Below are 25,467 nucleotides of genomic sequence, written 5' to 3'. Positions count from 1 at the left end.
ATATTGTGCGGAGGATCAGAGAATTGATCAGAATTCCCACAAACAGAAAGCAATCCCAGAGCAATAAATCACTTATTTTGAAATAGGCAATTGCCATGTGGACTCAGTCAGATTGTCAAGATAGACTTTAGGCCCAGCAGTAATATGGAGAGCGCATGAGATAAAGCGGTATGGTCAATCTAAGGAAAGATAAAGTAATCTGTGTGCCCCACAGAAATATACCAGGTCTGCCCGGAAAGTATCCAGCCATTGTTAATATAATGAGAACGCTTTGGGCAACATCGATGTAACCTGGCAGCCAAGGACTGTGGACTGGAATGCGCATGCGTGAACAATGACGACTTCACTGTGCTAGTCAGTGGGGTGAGCACGTGTACTGTGTGGCCATCGCATTCAAAATGACTGAGCGAGTAGAGCATCAACAGAACCATGGAAGAAACGTTGGGAGAACTGTGTGAGGTCCCAAGGTGCCTACTTTTAAGGGAACTGAGGCGTCATTGTCCTATGTACAATGTTTCTTGTATGTTTCTATTTTTCATATTACATGGCTGGATACTTTCGGACAAACCTGGTATATTTATGAACCTTTTAGCTACTTTGCCACAATCCAGTGCCATACAGAACTTTTGGTGTCTCTTTAGTAAAACACAATTTTCAGTGTTTTTCTTTGAGTTATCCCCATATTTTATTGTTTTGTTTAGCAGGTCTGTGAAAATATATGGTATAATTTAGGTAGCATCCTTGTGCATAAAAAATATACTACGGGGGGCCGGGCCGGGCGGCCATGCCAACAGGTTGCAAATCACTAGGGCTCCCGAGGAAAAAACAAAAACTTGGGTATATACCTACCTTACCTGGCTTGTACCAACCCGGGGTCCATGGCACGAAGCTCTGGAGTGTCTCGGTGCACCTGGAGCTCCCGACGATGGGTGGCTCTAGGTCCAGGTGAGAGACTCTGGGGCTCGGGGATGGAGGACTACCCGGGAGGGGAGTGGGGCGGACGGCCGCTGCCTCGCTCTCCGTCCCGATCACAGTGAACTATCATCTGACTGGCATCTTCCTAGTCCCGATTCCCCCCTGTGGGCCGGGGGGGGGGGTCATCCCTGTCCCCACCAGGCGGGCTACCACCTGCACATTTTACCTAGGCAGCCTGAAGCCGTAGGAGAAAGGTTCCCACGCGGTCTCACCAAAATGGCCGACAGACGCGCTGCAACACCACCAGCCGAGACAGTGATCCCTCTGAGACAGGCCGATACGGTAATACGGCACTACACAGCCCGAGCTACCACCCTGGGAGGTCCTCGAGGAACATGCCCGATGACAGGCGAAAACCATTACAGCCGGCATTTTCTCCACCTGCCCATGTCAAAGCGTCAATCTCCGAAAACGCACGCTGGGACACCTTCGACACGCTTCCCCAATGATCAGTGCTGGAAGAACAAACGGGAACATCATCCTCATCCACCGACCACACGGGGCTATAGCCCATGACTGAAAATCAAGACCTATGAAGCAAGGCACCTAAACTCACCCAGCAACCGGGAAGCTATGGTGGGAGCTCGGGACCCAGCGGATCTAGTGGGGTAACCTGCAGGGACTCTCCCCGCGCCTAGGCATGGACTGCATTCCCACTGCCTCTTACTTTGTGCATGGTTGGAGCTGGCGGTGACCCCAGCCATTCACACTAAGGAGCACACCGTATAGCATGCCACGTATAGCCACACCAGATATCACTGTAACTGCAATTATTGATTAATATGCATATCCTCTGTTTATTATCTTATCGACAGTCAATTGTTGTCTAAGCTTCATGCCTAGTGGGGGAGATAGTGGAATGTGTGGTGCTCTGCCTGGTGGCACCCTGCTTTACTGATAATCTTTGCTCTTACACTTTATGTCTGTAAATAGTTTAATAAAATGTACAATCAGACCATTGCAAAATACCAGTTTACATAACAGGATGAGACTCGTCTCCACCTTAGCTTAACTTGCCTAATCATCCTGGACTCAGCTAACCAGCGACTCTACAAGCTGACGAGTTCACAGCGTAGTATATTGCTGTCAGTTAATTTATGTGTTACGTGTTATATCTTAATTTCTCAGCAACGACCATCTCGTAAACCATTTTTCCAGCAGTTTAACACTAAATAAGGCTCCCTGAACAAACACTAACCTGGACCCTACTAGATTATGGCTAAGGGAGATGTGATGGTCCCGACCGGGCACCTCCATCAATCGCTGCTTCCTAGTACTTGCGATAATCAAAAGCACTGCACTGGAACACCATAACCACCGTAAACCCCATGAACCGGCGCAGCTTGGTTGGGGTCTCGCCGTCCTCCACCAACCCTGGTCCCAAAACCAGGATCCAACTTCCAGTGGGTAGGCCTCTCCTAGTCCAGAGAGCGTAGCAGGAACAGCTCTTAGAAGAGCTAGTGATTATACTCAGGGAAGTATAGTGATTATGGCAATCCCCAGAGTGTAGTTCTCCAATCCCCCAAACATGAGCCAAGACTTCATGAAGGGTAAAACAAGTCTATTTAATGGAAGCCAAAGCTGGCCTTTTATGCAAGTTTCCCAACAAAGGTGACGCCCACGTGGACCTTGTTGGGCACAGGAACACAAAGGGTACAAGCCAATAAAAACAATGAATGACGGGGGCGGGGCCGGGCCGCCGACCTGGACGGTCGCAAGTCAGAGCGGCTCCGGCAAAACTCAACCGAAAACACGCTAAATCCATGTATAGGTTCCACCTAAAGCGGACTGACAGCACAGACGCCCAGTGCCGCGGTACAGATGGACCTGGGGAGAGGCTGGCTCACTGAGCTACAGTCCCCCAGGGGAGAGAAACGCGGTGCCGTAACCCGGGCCTTCTCCGGCGGGGAGCGAGGCAGACGGCCGCTGCCTCGCTGTCCTGCACCACAGAGCCCGGCCAGAAGCACCGATCGGCTCAGGCCCGGCTCCGTTCCCCCCCCCCCCCTATGGACCGGGGGGGTGATCCCGGTCCTCACCCGGTTACCATAAGCGAGATCCTGCATCTGAGGCCGGGGAACCTGATCGCTGCCTCCAAGATGGCGGGCGACACGTGCGTCGACTGCCTGAAGGATACCCCCAGAGCCTGAACATGGCGGACACAAACCTGCAGAGGTCCGAGAGCGGCAAGCACACCCTGCTCAGGCTACACCCCGGAGGACCGCAGTGAACGAGCAGAACTACACTCTGGCAAACCCGAGCCCTGCTCTGAAGGACGATTGCATACCACTACACAGACACCACAGAGCAGGTATCGGGGTAAAACTGGACTGCCCCTCTGTGTACGGTATTGGACTCACTGGGATGCCGACTATCTCCCACGGAGGCAGCTCGGGGAACCCCAACCCACCAGGGTGACAATCACATTTTCTCCAGCTACTACTATAATGCATAACATGCTTATCAGCGACAGCCTCACTAGCATGGTTAATCTGACCTAACATTGTTCCATAGCGACTACCCAATCCTAATAATATGAGTAATGTTGTGGTCCGAGCTTAACAATTAAATGATAATCCACTACATACATTTACTATAAACATGAGGCAATGCTATAAGATATGGATAACTTAAGACACGCATAGGCAAACACTATACCTTAAGCGTCACCAAAGCATGTAAACCACATTATTTCTCACTATGTCTATGAGTCTGTATAACTCAGTACCTTTCTGTTAGAACCTTAACGACAGCGCTGCTTTTCTGTTTTGCAATAGGTCTCTAAGCTACCCGACTCTTAAAGATAGCGTAACAAGCAACCAATTTTTTTTTTTTCACTGCTTAGGCAGACAAGCGAGATGTAACATTAATAAGTCAAATATTAGAATTCTCTTGTATGTACGTTCTCTGCACGAGCCATGTTTTTCATCCTTTGTCTCTCCTCTACCTATTTCTCCATGGCATGTGCATTATGCTAACATACTGAAAACTAAACGTAAATCTAAACTACTGTAATATTATAAAAATGTGCCTGTATAACGTATGTCATGACATGTACTACCAATGTTTGCATTTTTTACTGGATGTCGCTGTTGTGGCGCATACCAGCTATCTGTTTAATCTGTGCACACCTAAAATAAAGAATTAAAAAAAAAAAAATAGCAGACGTAGCAAAAATAGTGGAGTAAGAGAGTTTATTTTTCAGATTCTGCTATTTGGACTTAAAATGTGCAATTAAACGTTATCTGAATATGAAAAAAAAAAAAAACAATGAATGACACTCCCACATACAGTACACAATCCCTCCCCTCAACATATCAAAAAAATCACCCAGATCAGATAAGGGGTTCAGAACTTTTATGGTAGTCATATTTTTGCCCAGGCGCAGGCATGGTCCCATGCCCAAAACAGTTCCATAGAATCACCGCTGGAGGACCGACCGGGAACCACGAGGTTTTCATGCCGAAAATAGTTCCAGGGGATTAACGGCTGCGTCCCCCTGAAGTCTATTTGCGGTTTTGGTCCATGCGAACAAGATGGCCCCTACCACGTGTTCGAATGTCGAATGGCTGCCACTTCGACTGTTCAGGAGTTCGAAGAACCATTGTTTAAAGTCCCAATAGCCATAAATAGGGTCTCTCAACCACAATAAATTAAAGGGGCCATAGTCACAGGGTAAAAGGCTGGCAAATAGTCCCTTCCAAAACCCAGTGGCGAAGTTGTTTTCGTCACAGTAGGGATTACACACTTCCTTCTAGCCATACCGAAATCATACCAGCAATAGTCAGCTGTGATAGACTAAATGCATTCTGCTGACAGTCTGAGTCAACCACAGCCACTCATTACTGCTCAGGCTAATGCTTCCTCATTAGCCCAACTAACATAGAGGGGATGGTTGCTGGGGTATCTTGTTTAGCATTAAAATTAATAAAATAACGGTTTAACTCTGATTGGAAGAAAAGTGCCAGGAGACTCCATACACTAAATTGAATCATTTACACTGTTTACAGTGTCCCTTTAGTAAAATGCATGGCAAATAACAGTATACTAAGGTCCTGCCCTAAGTGTTAAATAACTAATAACAGTGCAAATTACAATGTACTAAGGTACAGTCCACACAATTTTGGTTGCCATTTTTATGATTATGATTAGTTTAACTTTATATGGGGTCAAGTTGCAGGCTGCTGGGCACCAAGCATCTCTGCTAAACTGAGTAATACGGCTATCAGTGGTATGGCACCTGGTTCCCGGAACCATAACAACTTAAATCAGTTGAAAGTGTTATGGTGCGTACAGTGTTCCTTTAAATAAAAACCTATAGCAAAATTGAAACCACAACAATTACACATGTCCTCTACATATAGCTTCCATAGTGAACATCCAAAGGAACACACAGATTTCAATATCAGTTTGGAACACAAGTCAATGTTACACGCCAGTTATTATTATCGCTACTGTGATGTAATCACAAAACCTAGGAAAATCTGTTTTATTTGTCATTAACCTTGTAGTGGCTCATCGTTCTTTAGGAGATGTCATAAGCGGCAAAATAAATGTAAGCATTGTTATAAGTTAAGAACTACGTATTTCCAACTACAGTGAAAATGATTTTTGGGGATTGTGGTTGTGTTGAAAAAACCCTAAAAACACCAGCTAGAGTTCAGAGGCCATTATCAAAAAACTAGAGAGGGACTGTGTTGGCACTCATAATATTGAATGATTTCAGCATTCAGTGGAGTGATATACTGGGCCCAACCCAAAGGGTGGAAGAAAAACATTTATGTTACAACTTGTGTATAGTTTTAAACATTCTCTGATTAAGTTAATAAAGCATCATACACAACTGTTATTATCAACCCATCGTACTGTGCCAATAGAAAGTTATACTTAATGTGAATGATCAATTTGCTATTGTTTATCTTCATATGACCTGATCAACAGTCGCTGAATATGTGAATATACTCAAGTTTGGCATTTAACCAGTAAACAGCTGTTTACCATATGAGAGTTTGGCTTACAGAAACCCTGCGGAGATTTGTGTGATATGGAGGTCGTATTGGCATTAATAAGGCATTTTTCTGACATGGAAGATTAATATATTAAATATGAAGAAATATATTCGGGAACATACTTATAGCCTGGAAGAGCTAGAAATGCTTGCTCCTCTGACTCACCCTTTCCTTGTCCACAACTAAGAACAGTTCCACGTATCTTGTCTGTGGGAGGATGGCTCTTTTTCTCTAAAAATACAACATTATTATTGTCACAGCATGACTTATTAACAACCTTTATACAAAAGCTGCACAATAAAACTCAGAAAACAATCTAGGAATCAATAGCTGCTAAATATATTTGCAGGAAAGATGCTGCTGCATTATTAATGATATTGATTCTGAGACAGCTAAAGCAAAATATATATATATATATTAGAGACGTTACTAGAAATCACTGGGCCCTGGTGCAAAAAATTACCCAGAAGGTGTGCAGGTGGGCAACGGTTGCAGGGATCGTGGCTGCGGCTGGGCCCCCTGCAGTGAGGGGCCCAGTCGCACCTAAGACCCCTGCGACCGTGGTAGGTACGCCACTGATATATATATATATATATATATATATATACTGCAATCTAATATACTGTGTATCCTTCTGTATTAAAGTGCTCGTTTATGCTACAAAAAAACAGTATGAACATACTCTCATTCAATGGCTGTTTTACTGGGCTCAAGCGCATTTTAATGCTAATAAGGATGCCAGACTATGTTTATGTGACTGCAACTCAACATACGGTATGAAAAAAGCAGACCTACACAGATATCTGTTAAACATACCCGTAGCAGCTGCGTCATACTGGGTGGGTGATTGTCCTCCTCATCGTTGTCTGTCCCAGCACCTGAAACTCCACACACCATTGGCTCTTTCTTCACATCTTCAAGGCGATAAATAAGATGCTGGAATTTTGAGGAAGATTTTAAAGGTTCAATTCCATAACTTCCATTTCCCAAGTGTAACAATCCTCTGTGGAAAAGAAAAGTGTTTTAGTGAATCTGTTTGCATTTTTCAGATTCTCCAAAAAGAATTTGGGCTCAGAAGTAGACAATTGCCCAGAGCACTTCTCATTATGCTGCATTACGAACTCTGTGATTGGACAGTCACAAAGTCTGGGTGGAGCTCCAAAGGGAGGGCTTGCCAAGGCAGCAGACACGATATCTGTAATTGTTGCAAGCTGTTTTTTTAGATATACCTTAATAATAAAAATGCATAATTAAATGCATGCAAATTTTCATTGATGGTAGATCTACTAAACAGTGATTGTATTTCCCTTTAAACATTAAAAACTAGGCTACAGAAACATTCTATAAAAATAAATGCATTTTAAAAAACAAATTAATAAAAAAAAATATTTAGTAGTTATATACCAGAAAACATTATTTTAGCTGAAGGAGAATGTGATTGAGCTCACAAGAAGCAGGCTTGTTGCATCTAAATTGCCGTCATGAGATTTTAAGAATTTCATGGTTGCGTTCTAAGAAGCAGCTGTAATTGCATATACATTCCTTACATAAATAAAATCAGCTGGTTTTGCAATTAGATCTGCAAAAATAAACATCTACAGATAAGTCAGGTTTTACACTACATATTGGAGAAATACAGTACCTTAGGCCTGAGCATGTGCTGACTGCTACGATTGACTCTGGGACTCCTTCTGCATACCCTTGATAATGGCAGTGAGCCTAGAAAAAGAAGAAGAAAAAAAAAACACACATCATCAAATCTATCACAATTACACAGGGAACATGAAATATAGTACAATGAGCGCTGAAACGTGGAATCCCAACCAATATAATTTTTTTTTAATTTTTTAAAAATTTTTTATTTCAGACAGTACCCGCCGGTAAATTTCTGCTACCGTTCATGTAGTTCGGGCCATGGTACTTAAGTCATCATTAATATTTTCCGTTTTCAAAAAAAAAAAGAAAAAAAAAAAAGACAATACAAACACATAGATGATGACAAAGGTCCTCAATAGTATTCCCATAGTAATAATTAGAGTAGCTAGATGATTATCTTAACATTTATTCTTACTTAATTTTCTAATTTATTTATTAAATTAGATTACACCCACAACTTATTTAACCATTTATCTATATCCATCTTTTTTTTTTTTCAGATTTTTATTTACACCTCCTTCCATTTTTAGCTGTAGGATTAACTGATTTTTTGTGGTTTCCCAATTTGGTATTATCTTAGTTCTCCATCTTCTAGCTATAGAAATCTTTGCCGCTATTAAGGCATGGGTAAAAAAATATTGGAAATCCATATTATATTGGCTAAGATTTAAGTGTAATATGAGTAATTCGGGAGACAAGAGAATTTTAATACCGATTATTTCTTGGATTTTACCTATAAACATTTTCCAAAATTCTATTATCAGGGGACAGCTCCACCAGATATGTAACATGTCTCCCGTCGCTTTATCACACCTCCAACAGGTGTCTGATATGTTATGATCCATTTTATTCATGCGACTAGGGACCAGATAGAGTCTATTTATGATCTTAAAATGTAACTCAACTAAATTTAAGCATTTAATGTGTTTAGCAACTGACACCCAAGCTTTTTTCCATTCGTTTTTATCCAACTTTTTCTTTATTTTCAAATCTTTCTCCCATTTCTCAATGGCCGGAAAAATAAGATCTTCTTCCCGGTGTCTCAGTATCGAATTACACTTTTTTAATAGATTTTTCATGTCATTCGCCTTCAACAAATGGCATAATTTACATTTGACTTCTGAATGTTCTTTATCTAGTGCTTTACTTAAGTAGCTATTAATCCTTATATAGTTATATTTTTCATTTTCTGAAAGAGCGAATTCAGTGCATATTTGTTCATATGATTTAAAATTTGATCCTGTCATTAGATCTTCTATATTTTGGATGCCTGCTTTGGCCCAATTTTTTAAATTTAGATCTTCTATATTGTTTTCCAGTATTAAAATTGGTAAAATGTTGATGATACGATTATTGAGTCCCAATTTTTTTCTTATTTTGCTCCATGCTTCTCCAATATCTTGTACCACTATACTTTCGGAACTTGGTTGGCAGTTATCTTTCTTTTTTTGCGTAAACCAAAAGAGGGTAGACAGCTCTTTGTTATTTGACATTTTTTTTTCTATTGCATACCATCTCTCTAATTTAGACTCTGTTTGTTGTGAAATAATACAATGAAAGAGAGTGCTCGCTTGATAATATTGTTGGATCAGGGCAAGTCCTACACCTCCATTTGCTTGTTTTATCGCCAAGAATTTTCTTGCCAGCCTTGGTTTCTTTGATTGCCATATAAATTTAGAGAAGGATTGTTGGATCAGTGATAGCCAACTGTCAGGTACCTTCAAAGGAAGCATTCTGAATAGATATAACCACTTTGGTAGGATATAGGATTTAATTATATTTATACGACCCCACCAGGAGAATTCCAGATTTCTCCAATCTTTTAATAGCTTATTCATTTTGAGAAGTAATGGGAGAAAATTGATCTCAACAATTTTCATTGGATCTGTACAAATGTCAATCCCCAAATAATTAAATGATTTTTCAATCCAAATAAAATCAAACCTCTTTTTTATCTTCCATATTTACATTACTCGCCAGGATAGTTGATTTGTCTGTATTTACTCTGTAGCCTGAAACCTGTGAAAACTTTTCTATAATTGTCATAAGCTGTGTTATTGATTGTAGCGGGTTTTCTAAAGTTATAATCACATCATCTGCATAGAGATTTATTTTTATGTTTTCTTTCTTATGATCAAAACCTAAGATGTTTTCTTCTTGTCTAATGGCAGATGCCAGAGGTTCTAATGATATTATATAGAGTAAAGGGGATAGAGGACACCCCTGTCTTGTTCCGTTAGATAATGGGAACCACTCTGAGCTAAAGCCATTCCCCATAATTCTTGCTGTTGGAACAGTGTATAGGGCAAAAATATTCTCGAGAAGTCTTCCCTCCAATCCAAATAACTGCAGTGATTGTCTCATGAACTCCCAGTTGACCCTGTCGAATGCTTTCTCAGCATCCAGTGACAGGGTCAACATGGGAGTTCCAGTGGTCCAAACGGAGTCCAAAATGTCAACCAATCTTCTGATGTTATGGGTTGAAGACCTCCCCCGGAACAAACCCGACTTGATCTCTGTTTATCACCTCTGATATAATTTTTTTAGGCGTTCTGCTATCATGGCAGAATATAATTTAATGTCGGTATTCAAAAGCGAGATTGGACGATAATTCTTTATCTTTTTTTTTTATTATTCTTTATTTTGGCAGGTGATATATGACAATACAGCAGTTTCATTGCATCGCAATATAGAAGCATGAGCAGTATTTGCAGACAATGATGTCTAGTGTGTTCACCTATTTTTTGTTTAAGTGATAACTATCGGTAAATGAGTGGTGCCCAGGAGCTTGGCGGTGGGTAGTCAAAGTGTCCGTCTTTTTCTTCGTGTAGGCTAGGAAACATGAGTCTGTGTCCGTGGCATTAGTGCCTCTCCCGGGTGTTGTGTGGCCTCTAACCCATGAGGCTATGGGGGGGAGGCTATGGGGGGGGGGGGGAGGATATCGAGAGCTTTAAACCCCCCTATATATATATATATATATATATATATATATATATAATCTGTTGGAGCGTTGAGAACTATATCTATTGGGGGGGTGTTTGTGTCGCTATAGCAGCACTTGGTGGGCCGTCGTGTGGCGGATGTATGGTGATCAGTTGTATCTAGGCATAGGTATGCACGTGTAGGTAACAAGGTCAAACTTAGGTAATGTATAAAAACATATAATATAAAGCTAAAACAGAAACAAATGGTTCTTTTCCAGACTTTAGGTACTTAAGTCAGTGAGTCCCGATCGTTCCCTGGTACAAAGGGAGTGATTGCCGTTACGTCCCATTGGTGAGTGGGGCTCGTCGATGGGGTTGCTTCCGTTAAGCCCAGGGACTGAAGGAAGACCAGTCCCTCTGTGGGGTTTGTTGCTCGCAGGGCCTTTCCCTCTCGAAATACTGTGAGGGATCTCGGGAAAGTCCAGCGGTAGGCTAGTCCCGCAGTTTGTAGAGCTGCAGTTATGGGCTTCATCGATTTTCTCCACAATAGAGTGGGCCTGCTGAGGTCTTGGAATAGGGTAATGTCGTGTGTTTCAAAGTGCCGTGAGGAGCCTTTGCTTATCCGCAACGGTTTGACAGCACAGGATTATATCTCTAGGTGCCGTGCTGGGCGCTTGTGAGGATTTTGTGATGCGGTATGCATCGTCGAAGGCGAATTGCTTGGCGGATTTCGCAGGTAAGATGGTTGCTGCCAAACGCCTTATGAAGTGGGGAATTTCTTCCGGGGGAAGCGAGTCTGCTACCCCTTGGATTTTTAGGTTACGTTGCCTTCCTCTGTCATCCAAGTAGTCCACTCGCGTGGATAGTGAGGTATGTAATGCTCTTAGTTGCTGGACAGATTCATTAAGGGTAATCATCCCTTGATTGAGATCCTGTATGTCCTCCTCAGTAGCCTGTACCCTGTCAGCCACTGCCTGCACCTCTGTCTTGACCACATTCAGCTCTCCTGAAAACATGTTTTGGAAGTGCGTGAGTAAATTGTGAATGTCCTGCTTTGTGGATGGGGCTGTTCCATTTGCTATCGCTGGGGCATCAGGAATTACTATTCCCGCCGTGGGTGGCGTTGGGGTAGTCTCTGGCTGTGTAGCGGTCATACCTCTTGTGTGTGCAGGGGCTGCCAGCATCTGGCCGATGTCTTGCCCGTCTTTTGGGGTAGGTGGAGTGGGCTTTTTGCGCACCATGTCTGGTTCTTTTGTTGTCTGGGTTTGTTGTCTGTGTGCCGTTTGCAAGTTACCTCCATAGTCCAGGAAGCCCCAGTAGGCCGCACTCAGGTCCCGCGGTATTCCCGCGCTGTAGGCCCTGTTTCCCCGCCGTCGGTTTTTGCCACTCGCGGGGAAAATTAATGGCATCTGCCTGCTCGGGACCGCTTCCCCTGTGAGATGGTAAGGTTTTTTCGCCGGTCAGGCTCTCGGTTACAGGGATTTTGTCGCTTTATTTGGTGGCGTGCTCGGAGCTCAGAGAAATGGCGTCTGGCTCCGTGTGCTGCTTCCCAACCAATATAATTATATTACTTTAATATTTCTATCCGTAGTTCTTAAAGTCAATAAACATGTCTGATTTCACTTACATCATAATAAGGTCAACGTATCATACAAAATGTGATAACTACACTACCAACTAAATATAGAACTAGAAAACTGGGTCCCTCATGGAAATACTGCAAAATTACTAACTTCACTTGTAGATGGAATTTTGTCTAATAATAATAAAAAAAAAAAAAAAAAGAGGAGCATGATATAAGATACAAGTGTTGATCTTATGCTGAACATTTCAGAGCTGTGACATATCTACTGGACTTTACTACCTCATTAACGTTAGTGAACCGAGAGAAGAATGTACTGATTGGGTGAAATGTTGTGCAATTTTAATATCACACCATAAATTTATTGCTGCAATTAAGCCCTATACATATGTAACAGTTCTGAAACTTCATAGTCAATCATTTGTAGCCTGTGGCTTGTTTGGATAGAAAGGTCCGAAGTTATGCTTTGTATTCTATTAGACAATATGTGTGATTTAATAATGTACCAATATGTAACAAACGGAAGCTGAAAGAGAGATACCATCAAAGGACACACAATTTTGGCCACTAAACATAAACTGCCCTAATGCTATATCAGCCATAGGACACTCTCAGTGCCATATTTTGATACCCTGTGTTGGACCAAGACACACTTTAATGGAAAAAAGAGATCCCTATATTTTTTTATTTTAATGTTGACAGTATTAACACCCCCCAAAACCAAAACACCAAATAAAACTTTTGAAGGGACACTAAGCACCAAAACAGCGTTAGCTTAATGAAGCAGTTTTAGGAGATCATGCAGTCTCACTGCTCAATAATCTAATTAAACATTAATAACGTATAGGAAGCTCCAGCAAGGTCATTAAAGGGAACCTGCCACCATTTACCTGACCCTCTGCTCCCCTTCCGTGATCTTCTTACAGGGGTGAATGTTAAAATTCTGTAACACCAACCTACGGTCTGCCCTATCACCTCCTCGCGGGTTTTGATACCAGTATCCCGGCTTTCCTATACTCCCTACCCAGCACGAGCAGCATCCAGCTATGGAGATGTCATAGCAACCAAAGAACATGTGCTGTGACTGCTATGGGTGAAGCGCTTGAGGACAGCCTGAGGGATCTCCCTTCTATTCTCCCGGCCAATCAATTCTTCAGCATAGAGAAGATGTCCTCAGTCCTTTGCACTAAGTTGGAATGCAAACGCACATTCTTCACCTCGCTCAGATCAGTACATCTTCTGCACAGCTACATGAAACATCACGTACTGGCAACTTCATTAACACATGTAGCGGTGCTGATCTGAGCAAGATGAAGCACAGCTCAGAGTGGCTGTCTCATATAACTAGCTAACTGGTAAGGCCTCTGGTAAAAATCAAAAAGAAAGAAAGAGAACTAGAAATTGGAGTGTAGCTATGGACAAAGTATGTGTTTACACCATGTGGCGAAACCAACCTCGCCACTGGGCCCTGGAGAAGCCTGTTTGCTAGCCTCATACCTGCTTACTATGGCCCCTGGGTTATTTGGGGCATATTGTATTTTATTGTGCGACTGCTGGCCCTTTAAGCACAGGGAATGGTATTTTATTGTACTGCTGCTGGCCCTTTAAGAACTGTCTGGGGACATATTGAGACTTTGGGTAACAATACCCTTTAAGACTATGTCCCCAGACCTGTAAAATAACTTGTTCCTGGCTTTCTCCCACTTGGTTCAGTAAATAGGGCTTACTGAACCAAGTACCACACAGGCGGACCAACCAGAAGTTAAAGTATGCAGGCAATTTACCTCCCAGGCTGTGAGGTTACTGCAGGTTAATTGCCGAGCGCTGGGTGGCCGCCATTCGACAGCCGAACACGTGGCGGCGGCCATCTTAGGTCATTCGAATGCGGTCAGCGGTGTATGCTAAAGATTCTGTGGAACTGAAATCGGCTACACATTTTGCCAAACACCGGTGACCCTTACCTTCTCCCATACGGAACTTGCAGCTCCAGAGACTAAGTCCCGTTCGAAATGGTTGTTTTTCCGCATGAAATTGACCGACCGCACAGCCCAAATCTATGGAACTGTTTTGGGCAGGAAATTGTGCTTGCGGTCGGTCATAAAGGGACCTCCAGCTAACTTTTGATTCACTGGAGGGATTTGCCTGGAAGGGTGTATGTTTAAAGTGTGCTGATTCTAAATATGCAGTTTTTAGGAAGATTGGATGTATGGATTTAAAGTTATAGCACATGTATAAAAACTGTAGTTTTCCTGGCTGTATAATTATGTTAACTGGTTATCTGAGGGGAGGGGATGTGTGGGTTGTACCATGTATCTGACTGGTTATTTTATGCCTCCCCCTGGGTGTGGCCTGTATGTGTACAATGGTAATAAAAGCCAGGCTGGATGTGCCAGTCCAGAGTTCCTGTTTTACCCTCAAAGTGATGTGTCGTCTCATTATTGGGGGGAAGGATTTATTGTACGCTGTTCCAGTTGACTGCTAGGAGTACAAGCCTATTCGTATGGTTCCTATTCGATGGTCTACAGCATTCATATGCTTGGGAGAATTTAAAAGGTTTCTCGGATTCAGTGTTCGTGTGTCTCCAGTCGGGAGAATGGTGTTTGCAGTAGCTGCCTGTGCATCTGGAAAGGGGATTATCGCCTAAACTGGGTTTTATCCCCTTGCAAGTGAAACGGTCCGTTACACACCACATAGCAAATTATATATTTATAGGTATTAGAGTATATTATATACACATATGAAATATATATATAGAGATAAATAGACAGACAAACAGACAGACAGAAAGATAGATCCATAGACACAGACAGTGCTGTTTTTAGTATTATTTAGTAGCCACCAATCACCCTCTGTCACATATATGCTCACATTAAAAAACTACAATTCTTAACAGTTTCAAACTGGTTGTTTCCTTCTACAATTCTATGACCTTTACACTTCACTTCCCAAGTATTCTTTAAATGACTTTATGTCAAAATGTTATCAACAGGACATAAAGATAGAACAGAACATTTTAGATAACAACTATTTAACAATTAATGTGTCATAGGAAATAAGTCAATCAGTTGTTGGAAGAGGAAAAAGAAAAACATACCAGTAACTTCATAGTTCGAATTGACACAGTTGGCATTAGGAAAAATCTGCTTCCTTTTAACCTATTTTTAACTTTTTACAACATTTATCTTCTTAGTCGTAAAAATTAGATCTACTTTTAAAACTGGTTTCACCATGTCACTTATAAAACAGGGGAAATCCCATGACATTTGAATAACTGATATAGGGCCCGTTCTATTCCAGGAATGTTTTGTGTGTTTATAATAGGGTCAGAAAGATATGAAATCACTAGGACTAAATTCCAATATGTGTAAGAAGCATCAAAGATTTTTATCAAATACAATGTGACTATAACCTATTTTTTGTGTTGTAGGTGGATCAATGCTTTCTTGCTTCCTCGACTTTCGATTTGGTTTATAAAACAGACACACAACGTGAAATGTTCCTAATTTTCATCGTAACGGAGCTATAGTACATTTGAAATTATCCATAAATAATTGAATGCAGATTCACACACCAAAGAAACTTTGGTGGCAAATACAGCTGTGCAGCGCGAGGCCAAGTGTCCGCTATCCACCATTGATGGAAAGACACTGGAGAGATTAGCTTCTCACTTCTTATATGGTCATACTAGCATTGTGCCTGCATGCGAAGTGACTGCTACTGTGGCTATTATAAAAGAACTAAATATTTTCAACTTCTGACCGAGTCCTGTTTATTGTTCTGGACGGACAAGCCAGATTACACTTCAAAATCCTTTAAAGCCTTGTTTTATAGCCTCAGCACCATGTGAGTGAACACACGAACATACGAACACACACACACACACACACACACAAACTTGGATATTTTAGCATAAGAAAATGACATTTGGCATTTAATTAACTGCAATATGGGGTTTATTGAATAAACTTGTTTTTCTAGTTGTGGGAAACGCTCAAAACCATTTGTAGCATCAATCATTACATTCCAATTTATTACCTGCATTTAACCCCTTAAGGACACAACTTCTGGAATAAAAGGGAATCATGACGGAATATATCAGTCATCTGTCCTTAAGGGGTTAAAACCCTCAGACAACTCCAATATTGCCTCTCAGACTCTAACAGCACAATTAGTGTGATGCAGTATGACAAGAGTTTTGTCCAAACAATCCAAAAATCCACTGAAAGCACACTTTGTATTAAACAAGGCATCTCCCAGGACATTGCTGAACTAAGACTCCCATGATTCCCTGGACATTTATTACAATTAAAGAACTCTGTGAGTTGTAGGCCAACATCTGGGGGCCAAAATTTGAGATCAGTTTGTTAAACACATACCTGATTGTGAGGTTGGCTTGACAGTCTACTTCCATCTTCTGTGTATGTATAAACAGTGAAATCTTTGGCTACAAATTCTCTATAGGAAAAAAAGAAAAAAAAAAGTGAAAAATAGATATGTAATTTTGGTGAATGTTAACGTAAGCCTACAAAAACAAAAACCTAATCTTTACAGAAACAAGTAAAGCTTATGAAACTATTGTGAATTTAGAAATCGTGAATTTAGCCATCAATATGTATTGGTTGCAAATGGTGTTGCTACCGCTCATTAGTAATCCACTGCTGCCCAGGAATCAAATTCTACCAAGAACAAGGCTTGCCCTGCAGGGCTTGCATTTGGGTTTGCTGGATAACAGAGAGTTGGTTCAGAGTGCTGCATGGTCCGTTTAGGAAGCAGTTGCTCCACAACATACGGATTCTGTCATGAGTTATGCCTTATCCCTAATGCAGAGGGTAGATATGTTTTGGATGAGGCCAGTTTTAAGCTCGACCTGCTCTGCTACATATCGATGGACCCATCATGCACACCTAATTCATCTACGCAAATTTATCAACTATCTGGGAGTATAGCTGTCTGACTCAATTTCAAAGTGCCCAAGTAAGTCCATTTTGTAGACCTCCTTGGTGTAGACCTCCTTCTTCTGACCTGAGAGCTTATCAAGCATTGTCAGCAGGCAGTGGAAGTACCGTAAATCAGCGCAAACTCTGAAAATATGTCATAATCTGTGACCCACAAAATTCTATTTGTGATTCCTAATCTGAGAGATTATTTGGTTTATTTGTATACCGGTCTCTCCATTGAGTTTCTTGCATCGGCAGTAGCCCATCATCTTTGATTTCTCTCAATGAATAATCTTGGTGGCAGAAACATTATCTCACACAGTAGCCCATTTTTGTAGCGAGGAGACAAACACTAATGACATCTCATCAGATAATTTCCTTATGAGCTACCCAGAAGGCAGCAGAGTACGCTACACAGGCTCTCAGTTTATTAATTAGGGAGTGTGATGGGAATTTTTAATGAAAGGGGGACACATACATTTAGTGCCTCACAAATTACTAAATTGTCTTTTTTCACTTTGCATTGCTCGAGAAAGTCTACAAAAGACAAGCTTTACAGTTTTAACCCAATGACTACGATATGCACATTATCTGCATTTTGATTGAACTCATTAGACATCCAATGACAGCTTTAATTGCTAATTATTATTATTGGAATTTATATAGTGTCAACATATTGTGCAGCAGATTAGTTAAGATTGTCCCGCCACTTCCTGTGGCCTTATTACCGGATTTCTCTAAAATGCAGGGTTTCTCATAGCAGTAAAATGCATGAAAACCAAGTCAGTAACTTCTACATACACATTTGAACTTGCCTCAGCATGTGATTTCAAAGAAAAGCCATTGCAGACCAATGCAATTTGGCCTTCCACCCAAATACAGAGGAGGAATACACTCTACATTAATAATGCTTAAATAAGCATCTATGTTTCTTCCCCACACACATCCTCCGGATAGCAATATCAGCTGTCTACCAGTCTGCTAAGCAAAGAGTTAGCAAATCAGTCATTTTTTCTTAACCCACTCATGGCATGGGGTTGAACAAATATTGCATTAGAATAGTTATAGTATATCATTTGTTCTAATGGGATTAATTCTCAAATGATTTAAAAAAACATTTTTTTTTTAAATTAAATTGTTTTGCAAATGTAATTTGGCTAGCTCATTGATTTCTCAGTGATTTCTAGTTTACTGTTAAAGTGGGACAAATAACCAAGCTGAATCAGCACATAACAGTACTGCTGTGCATAGGAGAGATAACACATGGGTGATACAGGACCAGGAAGTGTTGATAAAAGAAGACAAATCATAACAAGGGAGGCACTGTGGCTGTACAGAGTGACAAGATAATCGAGATCAAATGGAATGATGTAAAATGTGAGTAGCCAGTTATATCTAGTGTAATACATCATGTGGCTGTTTGTTCCACTGAATAGTTGCCTATTACAAAAAGAATAGGGGGCACGGTTTGTATAGATTACAGCAATTTGCTGCATTTTAGTATGTTTAGTTTAAATCTACAGCCACTATAAGACAGATTAGCAATTATCATCAACACCTTAAGCAGAGCTCTAGACTTCCATTCAATTACTTGGCGAGGGTAAACCAAGTGTTGGTGAAGGAAGGTTTTGACGCTAACCTGTAACCGTTGGGTAAAAAGTGAAATCACCCAGATCTGTGTTTCATCCACTGCAGAATTGTACAGCTATACAGCCACTCACATGGTTACATATCCCCCCCATTTCTTTTTGTATAGGGTTTATTGAAAAATGTTTAATTTCCCGTCTTGTTCTTATCTTTTCCTCCTTCATGCATGATTCATACGGATTCTTTCTGGAATCCATGCTTAATGACAATGCTCGTATATTGAACGGTTACAGTATTTTTACAGTATTACACTACAGTGTGAACTACTTGCAGGACTGAATGCGGAGGATCGTGATGTAGCATATTACTGTAATGCAGTGAGGCGCACAGCACCTAGAGACACTAAGCAGCTGTGCTTGTCTCTAGGGGATGCCCACAACTAGAAACCATAGATTAGTCGGTAATCGCTGGGAGAGGTAAATAAACTAATCACAGCCTGAGACAAACAGAAATGGATGACTGTGACCGACAGTGACATAAAACAAGGGGCAGCTACCATACAGAAACGAGGCATGACGTCCTGGCACTTCACCACCATTTAATTGTACACTGCAGGCTATATGAGATTAGCTAAGACAAGCCATGGTCAGTTAGGGATGAAGTGACGCCACTCTTGATGATTGCAGCCAAAATCAAATTATTTAATTGGCTTCTTCAATAACTATAGACTACTGCTATAATGATTACTATATATATAGTAATATATATATATACACACACAAATATAAGAAGAAGGTAAGGAAACAGTATGAGCAGTTAGAGCAAGGGGAAAGGTTTTATGTAACAGGATAAGAAGAAAGGGTCAAAAGTCCAAAGCAAGTGCCAAAAATATTTAGAATCTGAGTCCCCAAGGGAAATCCCCAATAGCCAGTTCTGGTGGGTGGATCCTTCACTACAGCACACCCGTATGTCAGTTATATGTTTTCAATGCTCGTAGTAAATATTATAATTATTATACTAGTATTGATTAATAGCAATTTTATTATTTTCATACATAGAACATTGACTGTGCTTGTCGTTTTTTCCAAACCCGATGAATACATTCAGCATTTCTCATGGCTAATAAAACTATGTTTCCCATTAATTCTCACAGATCTGTTACCAACTCCTTTGTGTAAATACCTGTTCTTTTCGAGATGTAAGGTGTATTTCTTGCCTTGTGTCTCGATCACATAAGAAGGAGGACCCTGTAAAGAGTACATAAAGTGTATTGCTGTAAAATAATGTATTATCAAAGAAATTTATAGACAAAGCAAATTACAGTGGAAACATTATTTTGATACAAACAGATGAGAACAGTCCTCAAGCATTACTTCATGTTATTTATTGCAGATTTCTAAATTAACACATTTATCTGGAGAAAGGTGAAAGTATCATAGACCATCATTATCTATAGCCCAGTAGAGAGAAAGAAACAGAAAAATAAAATCAGATGGAATCTGGATAGATTAGTATTATGCCACCTGGATTAAGTCAGGGTGACAGATACAATATTGTCAGATAGGTTACGTTATTGTGATAAAAGCTCCGGCAAAGAGTAGACAATAAAAAAAGTCATGAGGCGAGATTGGTTAAAGGAACACAACAGGGTCAGGAACACCAACATGTATACTATCAGGAACAGAAACACCATCTAGCTCCCCCCTAAATATAGTAAAATCTGCTGCTGGCTCTGCCCCCGATCTGCCTGCTTGGCTAACATCATCAGAAGTGGTGATCTGAGCCAATCACAATGCTTTCCCATGGGAAAGCATCACATTGGCTGAGTTTGTCAAGGAGGCATATCAGGGGCAGACCCAACCCAAACACAGCCCTGGCCAATCAGCATTGAATCAATGCATCTCTGAGGAAAGTTCAGTGTCTCCGTGCAGAGGGTGGAGACAATGAATGGCAGTGCTGCACACTTTGCAGCCCTGCCCCAGGAAGCACCTCTAGTAGCCAATTGAGTCGTGACTAGTGGAGGTGTCCCTAGGCTGTAAAGTAAACACTGCATTATCTCTGAAAAGACAGTGTTTACTGCAACAAGCCTGAAGGGAAAGATTAAACTCACCAGAACAAATACAATAAGCTGTAGTTGTCCTGGTGACTATAAGCCAGGGAGATGGGTGAACAGAGAATAGAAAATAAAACTAAACTATATGGCTTCAAGCAAATTAGTTAGTGAACAGGAGAGTTCTCATAATAAGATTCCAGAAACATATATGAGAAAGATGCCTAATGTTGCTAAGCAGAGTTTGAAACTTTACGTTCCCTTTGCCCAGAAATATCACCCTGTAAGGACAAAAAAAATGCATCTGTCTCTGTGCGAAAGGTGAAGGTTCAGCATGTTATGGGAGTTTAGGAAAACACAACCCACCCAGGGATTCCTCAACTGACCCAAAGACTCACCAAGTGGAAAACCCTCTGGGGCACATCTGGCAAGCTCATAAGTAGAAATTTACCCAATAATTAGAGCTGGATAAACAGACTTGTCCATCCTTGCAATTTGTGAAGACCATTCTTTAATTCGTGTGCCAAAGCCTCACCCCAAAGGACTCAGAATGCGTCAATATTACATAATTCCACAGTAATGATATGTAACGTTAAACTACAAAAATGGTTGGAGAAATTACTTTGTGTAAACAATATACCCATAATGATTCTAATCTAATGCGCCATCGAATCAAATGCGCACTTACATTTTTGAAAGCTGGAAGCCAAAAAATGTTTTCGCTGGCAAATTTATTGTTTGTTTGTACAAGAAGATACTGTACACAGAAAGCAAGCTTCGCATTTCTGACATAGAGATGTGAATGCAAATTTCGCACTGGAGAATTTGCGTTGTATGCCCATCGTATCTCCGAGCGGTCGTTGTCGAAGTAGGAGGTAAAGTAAGGAACAACTAGGTAAGCAAGAGAGAATAGTACACGCAGACGCGGTTTGTTTTATTGCACTGTGCTTTCCTTTCTGTTAGCACTAAAATCGTATTTGGACCTAATGTGAAGACTTTATTTTGCCAAGGGGGTAGGTAGGGTAGAGGGGGGGTGACTAGGGGCTTTTGGGACCCCAAGTCACCTGGGGGGGTTATATTTACAATTAGCCCCCACCCATCGCCCTTGGTTGGGGTCTGGAGGGAGACAATAGGTCCCCCCCCCTTTATTGTCATTTAGGGTCCCCACCCGGCGCTCATGGGTGGGGGCTGGGAGAGCAACAGGTCCTCTCCTCACATTGTCATTTAGGGTCCCCACCTGCCACTCATGGATGGGCTCCAGGGGTGAAGGAAGTAGGTCGCCCCCCTTGATTTAACTTACGTCCCCACCCGCCGCTCATGGGTGGAGCCCGGGCAATAGGTCCCCCTCCTCCTTTTGCTATTTAGGGCACACACACCACAACAGTGAGACATGCCCTTACTAATGGTATAGGGGGTAGGGGGCAGAAGGGAGACTTTAAACCTTATTTGCCAATACGAAATGATCTTTACTTAGTATTAGTAAATTTGTCTGAAAGACCAAATTTGGTCTTTCAGCCTTTTAGTAGATAACTCCCCAATATCATTGGAATTAGGGAACTATCTACTAAGCAGCTGCAAGAAGCAGCTGTGGCACGAATAGGATCGGAATTTTATTCATTCAAATTAAATTCCGATCTGGACAAAAAGTACCGAATTGCATCCTAACATGAATGGACAAACTATACTCATTCTGTTAAGACAAAATTCAGTAGTTTCACCAGCATTCGAACGGCGAATGAAGTGACACGAGAACACGGAGGAAAGGGTGAGGATTATGGGAAAACTTCTTTGACCACAGGAAAGGGAGCGGACTTAAGCTCCTCCTTGTGTCAAAGCTGGTCAAGTGTAGGAAAAATAGATAAAACAAAGTAGTCCCTACTTTGTCTTATGATTTAAAGAAAACTAGATCAGAAAGAAGAAGAGATCCTGAGAGAGGAAGAGAAGAGGAAACAGTTGAGGAAGGTAAAATGTTTCAACAACAACAACAAAAAATGTAAAAATAAATAAAGATTGTCAAAAACTAAAAAGTAACCTACAGAAAGCAAATAAATGTACCTATACGCTTTAACAGACCCCTCCTCTCTGCAGCAAGATACTCCCACTGTGAGATCATAACAAATCACTGCAGCAATCGACTTACTCAACAAATCCGCTATGAGAAATAATGCAGTCTTTGTGGTGTAAGGCTTAGTTATGCTGTGCGTCATTATGTGGAAAATTACGACATTCAAAAATTAAAAAGGTATTATATCGGCATGGTCACCCTTCCCTCACCCTCTCTATGAAATGCTATTTTTGACTGTTGGAATTTCACTGAAGTAGGGACTGCATTGTCTCTATATATTTCCTCTGGTTGACACTTCTAGACACTGGGTGGAACTACCGCCATGTAGCAGTGTCAATCCCCCAGCCGCCACCAGTAATGGCTGCAGGGTATTGTCTCTCTCTGTTCGTAATGAGTCCCACGCTTTTGCAGGTTACACGTTTTACAAGTTATTACACTGTATCACTGTTGGCAGATACAATCTAAATATCTTTGTGTAACTGAATGAGATACATAGGTCTAAACACACAATATGAAAAACAGAGAACGATACAAAAATGTACACTGATTCACACTAACATTTGCATCTAAAAATATATTCTTATAATCTCTCAGTGTAAGGTATGGTTTAATGGTTATTGACATAGCATGGACACTTTCCTGTGTGCACATATACTACGGACTATGTATGTATTTTTCAGCTAAGCTACTTTTGGAATCTGCGTCATGTAGAACAAAAAAAAAAATTGTGCAATTTAATATTTAGTTGGTAAATAAAAAGTAGAGGCCTAAATAAAGATAGGTCTGACTCTGTTAAATACACATCTTTTTAAATATTTATTTTATTTATGGATACAATCAGAACCCAGAATCCATTGTTCTGATTGAGTTAGGCCTTCTGACCTGCCTGTGGTCACTCAGACTCATTGGCTGGTTTTACATCATGTGACACGATTAAAACCCACAAACAGTTCTTTGCAGAGCAGCTGTGTTATGAGGAGTGAAGATCACAGCTTACTTGCCAAGGTAACAGTGAGCATTACTTTCATTTTTATCAGTTAATCTGATCATCTCAGCCATGTTAGAACGCATATACAGCTCTCAGCCAAGTTTTTTTTTTTTTCTAGGCCGATATCGCTGCTAGTACAAATAACAACAGAAACACATATTAAATAGGGAAAATGGAAAAAATAGTTATACTTGACACCCTGTTACTGACTTTTCTCCCTATTTATTCTAAAAGTCCACATTTTTTGTTTTCTGGCTTCTTGGAGAGTTTGCACTCGTCTTGTAATATATGACGTTCATGTCCTGCTTCATGCTCGTGCTTTACTTACACTGAAAATGTTTAATAAAAATTGTACCACAAAAATATATATATAGTTTGGCACACTAAAAAATATGCCTACAAGCTATAACAGTTTACTAGGATTTTTGCCTAACTGGGATTGGAGAACTTTACACCTCATTTAGAAACTAAAATCTTTTTGTTTATGCCGCAATTTATTTTATTTTTAGGAAGTGAAACTGTACTTTTAAAGAACATTCCAGTCACTATAACAACTTCATCTAAATTAAGCTGTTATGGTGCCAGGAGAGACCCTCAGGCACATTCTTAACTTAAGGGGTAAACAGTTCTGAACTGGTTTAACCCCAAAGGCTGCCTCCAGTGCCAGATCTGCATTTCCCCCTCGCAACATCCAGCTTCAGAAATTGAGTTTCAGGAAGCACAGAGTGCCGTCAGGCATGGGCAACTCTGACTGACTAATAGCTGACTGCTCTAGCCAATCAGTAGTTCTCCATTCATAAAAAGGTATGCAAATTTTTATTAATGGGGAACTACTGATAGGCTTAATGCATCAGCTGGCGGTACCCCTGCCCCGCAGCACAACGTGATTTCTGAAACTCAATTTCAGAAGCCGGATGCTGCCTGGGGGAAATGCAGATCCAAGGCTGGGGGGCATCATATCACCATAATAACTTAATTTAGATTTAAGTTGTTATTGTGCCGGAGTGTTCCTTTAAAGTATAGTTTCACTACATAAAAATAAAATAAACGGTAGCATAAACAAAATATTGGGGCATAAAAAGAAAAGGATGTGAAACCTACATAATAGATAATACAAATCATATTTTCCCTAAGGCACAAATTTATTTCATTTAAATAATTGTAAAAGAAACCTGACCAGAAAGCCTAAAAGATTAACAGCAGATGAGCAGAGGGGTACGTAGTGGACAATTTGGGGGATATACTATTTGTTTATGGTTTGACCCCTTAAGGTAAGACCATAACAACTTAACGGAGATTAAATTCTTATGGTGCTCCATAAGTGTTACCTTTTTGTCTCTTCCCTCAATTATGTATTAATATGGGTGTGATCCTTTTTGGCAACCAAGTAAACTACTACGTTTTTATTTAGTGGAAGATAATATGATCTATATGATAGAATAGGATATAATCGCCATAATGATATTAGAGTAATGGGTATGTTGAAATGAAGTAGCCATGAACTCTAAATTTGAGTTTTCCAACTCAAAAATGATACAAGTAAAAAAAAAAAAAATTATATAAAAAATGTATCCTCACCGCTTCAGTGGCTCCAGATGCGTCTCTCCTCACTCGGGCTAATTTTTGTGGAACTATAATTTCATATGAAGTCAGAAAAGAAGTCTGATCCAGACCTGAGAAGTAAACATACGTTTATT

The 25,467-nt window shown here is 40.8% G+C and overlaps 1 protein-coding gene across 2 annotated transcripts in view; it reads right to left on the bottom strand.

The window, feature by feature from the left end:
• ADAM9 (ADAM metallopeptidase domain 9) overlaps positions 1-25,467 on the bottom strand; it is a 126,891-nt gene that overhangs the window by 62,322 nt on the left and 39,102 nt on the right. For both annotated transcript variants that reach the window (XM_063448416.1, XM_063448415.1), the window contains exons 3-8: positions 25,349-25,443; positions 19,850-19,914; positions 16,520-16,598; positions 7,624-7,700; positions 6,798-6,984; positions 6,147-6,212 (exon numbers count right to left, since the gene is read on the bottom strand). In XM_063448416.1, coding sequence (XP_063304486.1) covers positions 6,147-6,212; positions 6,798-6,984; positions 7,624-7,700; positions 16,520-16,598; positions 19,850-19,914; positions 25,349-25,443 — 569 coding nt within the window. The remainder of the gene's footprint in view (positions 1-6,146; positions 6,213-6,797; positions 6,985-7,623; positions 7,701-16,519; positions 16,599-19,849; positions 19,915-25,348; positions 25,444-25,467) is intronic.

Source organism: Pelobates fuscus, chromosome 3 (assembly GCF_036172605.1).
Source record: "Pelobates fuscus isolate aPelFus1 chromosome 3, aPelFus1.pri, whole genome shotgun sequence".
Classification (NCBI taxonomy): Eukaryota; Metazoa; Chordata; class Amphibia; order Anura; family Pelobatidae; genus Pelobates; species Pelobates fuscus.
This window is presented reverse-complemented; position numbering and strand designations above follow the sequence as displayed.